General features: G+C 34.4%; 2 protein-coding genes across 2 annotated transcripts; one reads left to right on the top strand and one right to left on the bottom strand.

The window, feature by feature from the left end:
• Positions 1-345: 345 nt before the first annotated feature.
• LOC111003336 (protein D2-like) lies at positions 346-4600 on the top strand. Its single transcript, XM_022273782.2, has 4 exons — positions 346-572; positions 1513-1636; positions 1817-2027; positions 4203-4600. The coding sequence occupies exons 1-4, from the start codon at positions 399-401 to the stop codon at positions 4339-4341; spliced, it is 648 nt and encodes a 215-aa protein (XP_022129474.2). The 5' UTR covers positions 346-398; the 3' UTR covers positions 4342-4600.
• Positions 4601-5299: 699 nt separating this feature from the next.
• Positions 5300-9384, bottom strand: LOC111003514. Its single transcript, XM_022274056.2, has 6 exons — positions 9381-9384; positions 8534-8647; positions 7492-7692; positions 6525-6634; positions 5793-5960; positions 5300-5444 (listed from the first exon to the last, which is right to left on the bottom strand). The coding sequence occupies exons 1-6, from the start codon at positions 9382-9384 to the stop codon at positions 5403-5405; spliced, it is 639 nt and encodes a 212-aa protein (XP_022129748.2). The 3' UTR covers positions 5300-5402.
• Between the last annotated feature and the right edge of the window lie 1563 nt (positions 9385-10947).

The following is a 10947-nucleotide window of genomic DNA, read 5'->3' as shown; positions in this document are numbered from 1 at the left end:
ATATTTTTGATCCAAGACTACTTAATCTTTATACAAAAATATTACTTTGGTTACTAAGAGTTAGAAGTGGTTAGTCCAGTATCAAATATTGCTAATTATTACTTCGCCTATCTACGTATAATGTATTTTCAATGTCATTGAATTTTCGCGAATAAAGCCACAGAGCAAGCTAGTTAAATATAAAAACATGTAAAAAATTATGTCCTTATTTATATTAGACCAGCATATAATTGAGGAAAGCAATCAGTCAATCAATTAGATTCACCAGACTTTGCTAAAATAACGGTGAAATCCTATAAAAATAATGACTATTTCCTTTTCAACCAACTGTATATAACCTGTAGCTAAACAGGTAATACAACTTTGTTTCACATTTCGCGATCTCCGGTCACCTGTGCATGTCGTGTACGATGGATCGTATATTCAAACTGGCGATTCTTTTGTTAATAGCAGACGGCCCTATGGTCAATTTTAGGGTGTTTGCGAGAGCCATGTCCACGGTTGCTAAGAACTTTGAAGCCAACGGCGTGGTGCCTGACGTCGTCCCGAAGGCGCCAAATGCATTGGTTACTGTGAGTATACATTTTGCAATTTCATTCACTTGAAAACTTTTCCTAAGGTCATTAAAAAATGCAATGGATTTTTTCATACGAAAGAGATTTATTTATTCGGAAACCAAACAGAAACATCCCTATAATAAAAACAAAGTCAAAAATAAAACACAAAACAAACACACTAGATGCATCCACAATAGGTTACACTAATACAACCATTTATCGTAATCATAATTGTGTAACGTCGGTATTCATTGTTATTGTATTTAAAAAAAAATGTTTTCCGATTTTCTAAATTAAAATCTGAAAACTAGCATCTAGCCTCTGGCAATAGGTGGCGGTCATTACACATTAGGTAAGCCTTCTGCCCTTTTACCCTCATTATAATAAAAAAAAATTTAGGTACGTGAGTGAGTCAAAGTACACATATCAGAAGTGACATTTCTAACAACATATTATACTAAATTTAATAAACGCGCTACCAGACACACTTCTTCAAAATGATATAATAAATACAATGCTATGATTTATCACGGATATCCGTTACATGTTTTCGCTGTTAACTCGAAAATTTACCATAAATGCATATCATTATATAAATATTACAATATAATCGTTTCCTGTCATGTATAGGCGTCAAGCAATTTCAATAGAACAGGGGGGAATCGGACATTTTTTTATAGAACAGGGGGACATCGGTCATTTTTTTTAAAACAGGGGGGAAACGGAAAGGAAGCTTATCTGATGTTAATTGATACCGCCCGTGGACGTTCAATGCGTATACCAGGATGGGGTTTCAGCCCTAGCAATGGTCTTTACCCATGGACATTTCATTCTGATTTTTGAATTGATTGGACAAAGAAAATGACGTGTAACGTGTTGGCGAAACACATTCATTTACACGGTTATTAGTTGAAATTAACCAAGAGATTTATTAAATGATTGACATTGGTTCAAGGTTAAGTATCCAAGTGGAGTGGAAGTGAACGAAGGCAATGAGCTGACGCCGAGACAGGTGAAGGATGTGCCAAGTGTCAGCTATGACGCCAGCCCTGATAGCTTCTACACCTTGGCTTTGACCGGTTTGTTTAGTAGTAGCATGGTGTTGCTGTAGACCGATTATAATTTAACAAATTCTATTTTTACATATTTTATTTGCAAGAAAACAGTTTTCAGGACTAAACTTCAAAATTATGAATTGTTTATAAAAAATAATAATTATTTATTAAGCAGACAATCAATCTTAAAGCTTATCCTTTTAGATCCAGATGCACCTTCCCGAAAGGAGCCAAATATCCGTGAATGGCACCACTGGTTGGTTGGAAACATTCCCGGGCAAAACGTCGCCTCGGGTGAGACATTGTCCGCGTTCATCGGCTCTGGGCCTCCAGAGGGCACTGGTCTCCACCGATACGTGTTTTTGGTGTACAAGCAACCATCTAAGTTGACATTTGATGAGCCAAGACTACCTGAGTAAGTTATTTTTCAATTTAACTATAAGCAAATGAGCAGGTTGCATGCCTCAAGACTGCAAGTGCGCCGGCGTTTTTATTGGTAGACTCTTTCCTTGAAAAATCGTTATTTGAATAGGGTTGGATATTCTAACTTCGTCTTCCAATAAATTTAGTCTTTTTAGTCATTTCTGTAGGTAACGTAAAACTTCTTGCGATCAAACAATTACAAGCAGCATAATTCAAGACACGCTCTTGAATTGATAACTAACACTTGAATGACGTTTCTTACCTGTTATATATTTTAAACCGTATTTTAAACGTGTTCATTTTCACATTCCTAGTTATTTTTTTTATGCTAATGTTTGCAATTTAAAATTTTTACTGGGATTTGAACGCACGCTTAAGAAACTTGATAATATAATCAATATAAGGAAAACCTCTGCTGGAAGAAATTATTATATGGTATATCGCGCACATTCTATAGTAAATTATATGATGATCCAGACTACACAAATACTCAATACCCACAGGAAGAAGACGAAGAAGCTACCCTCCCAATATTAGAATCCGAAGTAAGAACCGCAATACTGTCCCAGAAAAACTACAAAGCCCCCGGAGAGGACGGAATAACAAACGAACTTTTGAAGGAATGCCTAGACTACATAATAAGTGATATTACCAATATATACAACGATATTCTGACTAAAGAAACAATACCGCAACAATGGACATCGTCAACCATCATATTGCTCCATAAGAAAGGCGACAGGGCAGACATAAACAACTACAGACCGATCAGCCTGATCTCCAATCTATATAAGATATTTGCAAAGGTAATATTGAACAGAATTAGCTCAAAATTAGACGAAAATCAGCCGAGAGAACAGGCTGGATTCCGAAGCGACTTCTCAACAATGGATCACATTCATGTCGTCAAACAAATTATCCAAAAGAGCAATGAATACAGAAAGACATACTACTTGGCATTCGTAGATTACAGTAAGGCATTCGACTCTTTGAAGCATTCACACATTTGGGACGCTCTACACTCACAAGGAGTGCAACGAAAATATATCAGGATAATAAAAAACATATACAAAGAATCAACGGCAAAAATTCAGACTGAAAGGAAAGGAGAGGCCTTTAAAATAAAAAAGGGAGTACGGCAAGGTGACCCCCTCTCACCAAAACTATTCGCATCTGTACTAGAACACATATTTCGTAAAATTAACTGGGATGAGTATGGGATAAATGTAAATGGCAAAAAGCTCAACCACCTTAGGTTCGCAGACGACCTGATTCTGCTTAGCGAAAACCAAGAGGGCTTAAAAACAATGTTAACGCAATTAGACAGAGAGAGCAGAAAGGTGGGTCTGACTATGAATCTAGACAAAACAAAACTAATGACAAACAACATAAAAACACCTATACTGTTAGATTCAAATCAAATAGAATATGTCGATGAATATACATATTTAGGACAGATCATTGCACCGGAAAATCAAATGCAAAAAGAAATTAACATCAGAATAAATAAAGCTTGGAAAAGATTCTGGTCTCTAAAGGAAGTTATGAAGAATCCACATATGCCCCTTAAAGATAAGACTACATTGTTCAACTCTTGCATACTACCAACTTTAACCTATGGAGCACAAACCTGGGCCCTCACTAGCAAACAGAGTGGAGCACTCAGAGTGTGCCAAAACAAAATGGAGAGGAGCATCCTAAACCTCAAGCTAAGAGACAAAGTTAAACTTAAGAATATAAGAAGCAAGACAAAAGTTATGGATGTCACTCACACAGTGAAAAAGCTTAAATGGAACTGGGTAGGCCATATGGTAAGAAACAAGAAGGGAAAATGGACAAAAGATGTTACTGAATGGTATCCTCGGGATGGGAAAAGAAAGAAAGGAAGGCCAAAAACAAGATGGGAGGACGATATTAAAAACATATCTGGAACAACATGGCAAAGAAAAGCCGCAGATAGACATGGATGGGAAAGCCTAGGGGAGGCCTATGCCAAAAGGCAAACTGATACCGAAAATTGAAATAAATCTAATGTATATTTGTATCAGGTTAATCAGTAATAAAGGCTATTTTTATTTTTATATCGCGCAAACTCCTAAAGCCTATTAATTTCTTAAATAAATTAATTCACAAGTATTGGTTATTCAATATCTGGTTTGAATTTCAGATCCAGAGACAAGCGAGCCATGTTCTCTATCGCCAAGTTTGCAGAGAAATACAAATTGGGTGATCCTATTGCGGGTAATTTCTACGAAGCCCAATACGACGATTATGTTCCTGAGCTGTACAAACAGCTCGATTCCTAAATATTTGAGAACCGGCTGTAAAATTATCAAGTAATTTTACGACATTATTTAAATCAATAAAATGTACTGAAAATTATTTCTATTCAAATGTAATGCGTGAATCGGAATATATTTTCTATATTATTTGCTGAACTGGTACTTCTAATGTCGTGAAACCCAATTGTTAGTGCATTTGTAGGAATCAGTGTCGAAAAGCCTTGTATCCGCCGATAAAATTGGCGGTTAGATTTAAGAAATCCATTAAAGAATTATCAAGTTATATGTTGTTTTTTTGCATTGTAATCGGTGATAATAAAGTAGAAGGTAAAGACATGTTTCTAAATTGTTGTACATGGATTTTTAATGTGTCATCTGTATCGGTTAATGATCGCATTTTTAGGTTATTGAAAAGCCTTGTATTCGTTAAAAATATTTTTGAATAAAGACTATAAAAATAAATATAATATAAATTTTTATACAAAAATATTACCTTGCTAGTTATAACTTCACCTATTTTATAATAGACTCGAAATATATATGTACTTACTTAAAAATATATTTCCAATTAAATAGATCAGTCTTCATTGCCACGTGATAAGTTCGGAGTGAAACTGTAATTCTTCGATTTGACATAAAGAAATCATACTTGGGGCTTACTCCAATGGCACAATTTTTCATTTGTTTTGTTACAGATAGTGCAATCCATCACCTATACTTTAAAAAAAAATGAAGTAAGTCCACGTATTGGACCCATGAATTCAGGGTTGGTACACCAAGTACCTAGCTCCTACGAATTTGCTTAGATTTATTCAATGAGTTTATAGTACAATAAATGTATATGCTTCATAAGTATAAAAATTAGTTAATCTACAAATTTCTTTAACTTTTGAATTTATAACTGATACTCAACTGTGGATAAATCATACACGACAAATAATTTTATACATTTATTCATGTGCATTTGACATATTGACAATATTGCTTAGAGGTGCGGTTCAAATATTTTCGCTGTAGCGTATTTGTGCATAAAACTTATTGGATCACGTCTATGAGAATGTTAAGGAGGTATATTAGAATAAATATTATTGTAACATAACGAGTATAGTAGCAGTGCCACTCAGTACCTGGTAACAAAAACATTGATTATTATTAATTACAGTTAGGCCCATCGAAATCGGTATTGTGTGGGCTTTCCGTGTATCAATCAAATTGGAATACTCATTGATATTTAAAAAAATACTAACCTTCAAAGTTCTATAAACTTATATGTTTTGTCAGAACTTGTATGCAAGTAGGGGATTTTATTCTTTGAGCTTTATAAATTAACTATAGTAAATTTTACTACTATAGATTTTAGCTTTTCATAAACAGAATTCATTAGCAGTGAATGTTGTTAGCATGTAAGTTTTTTATGTAACAGGACACTAACATTGCCAAATGTCTCGACTATACGAAACAAACAATATTCTTACAGCTGTCACGAGTGGTCTTCCTATATTGAAGACTCCAAAAGCAGAGTAGACCGGCCGGTTGAGATGCAGCATTTTCAGAAGATGTCGAAGCTCATTTAGCTGATCCAAATCGTTCCTTTCCAGTGCTTGGTTAAGTGCTCTGCTAACTAGTAATGTCGTCTTTCTTAACTGGAAATTAGACATTTACAGTAAAAAACTTATCGTCTGTATAAATTAATTTGAAACTACTTTTTTTAATTTAAAATTTACTTTATCTACATATTTTGATTGCTTTGTTTTGTTCCATTCGTTTTGTCTATTGGTTTTACGAAAGTTTGCATGCAGTGCTTGTCTATATAATTAGTCAGGTCAAATTAGGCCAAAAACAAGAGCAAAGCTACCATAACTATCATCAAGCTAAAACTAAGTAGGTAATTTTACGATGAAACTTGCCGTTTAGAAAAAAATATCTTTTTTTTTACTTTCGGCCTTGCGTAAGTTTTTTCAATGGGTCGTAACGATGAGGAATTTTAAAAAGGTGGTTTTTAATTGTGTTTTGAACAAGTAACAGTTTCAGCCTTATGGTAATTATGGTAGCTTGCAATGTTATTAATTGACCAGACTGTTATCTAATTAGATTTGTCTCACATTGCTTGCCTGGAAGAGATCGCTCGAAAGCGATAAGGCCGCCATTTGCCCTTTTCATTTCAACTGTATTATATTTATTGTGTTAATTAATATATATGAACAAACCTCGACTTGAGCTCTGTATGAAGGTTCAACTAAAAGCATTAGCCGAGTTCCCGTCGTAAGAGCAATAAATATGTTATGCAATGTATACGCAACACGAACCATGCTGACACCTAATCAATAAAAGATTATTAATTGTATTAATGCTGTGATTGTGAGACAGTATGGATATAATAATTTTAAAAAATAGTTGGAGGATAATATTATTTATAATAAAATACAATCTACTCTTCTTCTAATCTTAGATATATAATATACAAAACAAATATATTGTTTTGTATAATATGTCAATACGATGTGATTTGAAATCGAGTTTTGTTTTGTTTCTTAAGTTTATTTGTTTTAATAGTGTTTTTTTTGGTTTGTCAAACAGTTGTTTTGTTTTGTTTAATATTAGATCTCTTCGTGTATGTCATGCTTGCCTATAAGTGCTTGTCACATTTAAAATTATTGTAGTGTTTGGTGTGTAGTTTAGTGATTTTCTTTTTTTTAGCGATGTAACAGTGTGCCAAGCGTTGGCAAGCTTTTTTATCAATAAAAAGAAATGTGTGTCACTCGGGGACTGCCGCGATGAAGCTATTGCATAGCATTTTTAATCAACCTATGCAATTATAATTGTTTATTTATTTTTTATTTATGCAGTATTTCTTTTCTTTGACATAAATTCAATCTACCAGACTCAGACTAACAAGCCTATATAGTCTGTCTCGTGTGTAACGCGTACCGGCCGCGCTTACGTTACGTTAACGTTACCGATCTCGTCAGAGAGATGTGACACGCAGTATGCGTTCTGTCCTGCTCTAATGCATATTGGGCGCATAGCTTTATTACGGCTAGTGTGTTAGGTTATTTTCGTTACGGAATTTCTTGATTCGGGCGCCGCGCTCAATGCCTGCGATAAAATCTATGCAATAGCTTAAAAAAAAGATGTGGATGAATAAAGCTAAATTGAAAAGTTTCGTACACTTACCAGAAGTAATGTACTCGTCGTACTTCAAGACGTTCAACAGACTTACAGCCAAATTTAGAGCCAGTTTGAACAAATAGATAAGTATCACGATGTCTTCACTATCGTTGAGTTTTCTTGCTAAACAACAGTAGTTAATATAAGTGCGAGAAATCGAACGAATTCTTCCATCAGTCTTTGTGTTTTCCGCCGTGGGTACTGCATCTGTCATAAAAAAAAAATTAAAATGGCTTTCCCGCGGTGAGTCATATAGATCCACGATTTGATACCCTGTGTGGGTATCAAATCACTCTCACTCACAGTGTGACTGATTATTACTTTTTATTAGTTGGAAAAAAATACTAGGAAGAATATTCAACTAAATAAAAAAAAACTACATAAACAATAATCGTCTGCCCCTCCCACTACTCTTGAGCCTTGGGTTAAAGTGCACAGGCTACACCAAGGGCGGATCCAGCTTTGGCACCAGGGAAAATATTGAAATAAAATCATAATCACCTAAGTCCTGGAACCAGCCAAGGGGGGGGGGGGCATGACACCCCCCCCCCTGGACCCGCCGTTGCTACACACACTAATGAAACATTTAAGTTGGTGCCTGGTAGATAGTATCGGTGACCTCAGAGCTGGTGCTTTCCTCGCTCAACGAATAAGTAACTCAATACAGCGAAATGCTGCAAGCGTTAAAGGTAAATTTGTTTTTATTATTACTATATAGTAAATACTGTATATTTGTTTGTTATACATAAATTATAATTATCATTAGAGATATTCTGCAGTCGAATAAAAATTCTCGCAAATAAGAAGCATCAGCTACCCATGGAGTGTTGATGTATTAAGTTGTGTTTGATACGTGCAATATATTCATTATTATTATTTAATGTTATCAATGGTACATAAGTATATAAATCTGTTCGACGTACACTATTGCAAACTGTTTCTTTTCTGATTATGTATACATACAATAAACAAATAAAAAAAGCTCTTGTTTTTTTCTTTCTGTTAACGTTTCGTTTGACGTAAAAATCTTTATTAAAACTCTTCTTACCAAAAGTACCAGTAGGTGTCTGGCCAATGCAGTCGATAGTTGGGCTAATATTACGGTTCGCAAGGACAGATACTGGTTTCTTATACAAAATTACGGCGGAAGATGCTACATTATCTGAAAAAAGTTATTTATTATAAACTCTACTCAAAATAATCGGCAAACGAGAAACAGTGAAAAAATTTAGGATAAAATTCAGAAATGTTCGTGTTTAAAGTGACACTTTAATTCAGGGCAATTAAACCGTTGCAAATAGCGTGTAAAAACAACAGATCGTAATGTTTACGTCTACATTCCAGGGATTTAGTACCAAAGTACTAGCATGAATCTAAATAGCTTTTTTTTATTTTTATTATATAATGGGGTAAACGAGACTGTGGGACGGCCAAAAAGGGCAGTCATCGCAGCCCATAGACACCCATTTTTAGTGGGTGCGTTGCCGGCCTTTGAGGGAGGAGTACGCTCGAATTTTGAATAGTTGGAGGTCATATCTCTCAGGGAAAACCCCCACCGGTAGTCGATTCCACAGTTAGTGCTAACCGCTAGTTCGCAAAAGAAATCTACTATACTTTCCGAAAAAAAAAATAACTATAGAAAGGTTTTTTGAATGATCTCTACTTCTTTAATGTATTTAGTGTAAAATGGGAACGAAACAGTGCTTGCTAGCGTATTCCTAACAAAAGCAAAGGCAGGCATATTATGCAATGAATATTTTTAAAAGAATGAATAATCGCCATTTAATGAACACAAATAACGGTTATAAAACCATTTGTTAACTTACAAATGACATGTGTCCACCTCCAAAATTAACTTGTACAAAATGAAACGAAAAGGAAAAATATAGTATAACTCATTATCCATGGGGCAAAAATTGTACCATGTACAATTTAATACCCTTACCTTTGAAAATTTCCTCTAGATCCTCATTGATGCTGGCGAGAAGAACGTGTATGAGAAGGGCCACGAGAACAAAATGAAATCCTGATATAGCACATGCATATCGAATGCAAAACGTCAACATGAACAGTTTAATATTCTCTGAAAACATTTCTGGATATATTAGTCTGAAGCTGACATATTAGACATCGTATTAACATCCGTAGATCTTGAAAACAATGAAATAAAGATTTTCAAAGTAAAACTTCTTTAGAGGGTAAAATTTTTACGGATCAAACGTCACGAAGATGTGCAGCGTTTTTGTCGAAGAAAAGGGAGAGAGCCATTGAGACCGATTGAGAGAGAGCGAGAAAGGGAGATCGAGAAAAACACACGCTGTTGGTTGATGAATACACATGTGTAACACAGTGTGTAAGCAGTGCAAATATATGCAGTGATCATATACTAGTACATGATCATCTATTAGGGCTTTTAGTATTATATAATTTATAAAGAATTTTCACTTTTGACATGTGTACTTTGAACGCACGAGCTTTTTTAACGTATGGCCAATACCAGAAACAGTTTAAAAACGCAGACATATATATTACATTGGTATATTACACAATCAAGAAAAAAAGTTTGTACATTTACCTAATATAGGTTTCCTTTCATCATATATATCAAATATATATTTATTAATGTACACGAAAGCTAGCAATACCGTGAAAGACACAATAAAATAGTAAAATTTCTTCTTTCCCTTTTTCTCCGGTGTAAATCTGACTCTTTTTTCCTTTACCTGTAATTAATCAATTTATTTATTTCCGCGTCAAGGACACATAATAATAACAGGATATATGAAGAAACATGTTAAAATTTTTATAACCAACTACCTCCTATATATGTAAATCATTTTCTACTTCACTTGGACACCCAAAAAATTTTATCAAAATCTCTCCAATCGTTTAGGAGTTTACTTACGATTATAATAAAAATTATACGTCTACGAAAAGTCGTGGATCAAAGAAAGGAGTAGATGGGATTATCAGCTGCAAAAAATTGTCTTTTTTTACTAATATTATAAAAATCCTGTATGTTGTTTATAATATCCAGTATATTGGTATTGACAAATCCTTGCGTTTGTTGTACTAGGATAGGATAACTAGGATATAAAATTTTCACAAAACTTACCATTTTTTTACTTCGGACCACATTGTGAAAAAAAAAACTCAACCGAGAAGTAACCCTGTATTAAAATTTGTGTCACATTTAAAAGGGATGCTGAAAACGTGCCATGAGAGGCTTCAATATCTTTCTAAGACGAAAAAAAGAGTGTGATTGATGAATTGTGTACCTTTTCAAGCTGATTAAGAATTTCAATCATGATAGCCATACGACGTGGGCCTTTGAGCACCATATACCCAAATGGTATGAGTTCCTTGATGATTAGTTTATTTAACATGAGTTCAGTACGATTGTTCACAAAGTCAAATTCCTTTTCTTGAATGAAAGTAAGAATGACAGGAAACGTCTCGTTT

The sequence above is a fragment of the Pieris rapae genome, chromosome 14 (assembly GCF_905147795.1).
Source record: "Pieris rapae chromosome 14, ilPieRapa1.1, whole genome shotgun sequence".
NCBI classification, from domain to species: Eukaryota; Metazoa; Arthropoda; class Insecta; order Lepidoptera; family Pieridae; genus Pieris; species Pieris rapae.
Note: the sequence above shows the minus strand (reverse complement) of the source record. Positions and strands in the feature narration are given on the sequence as shown.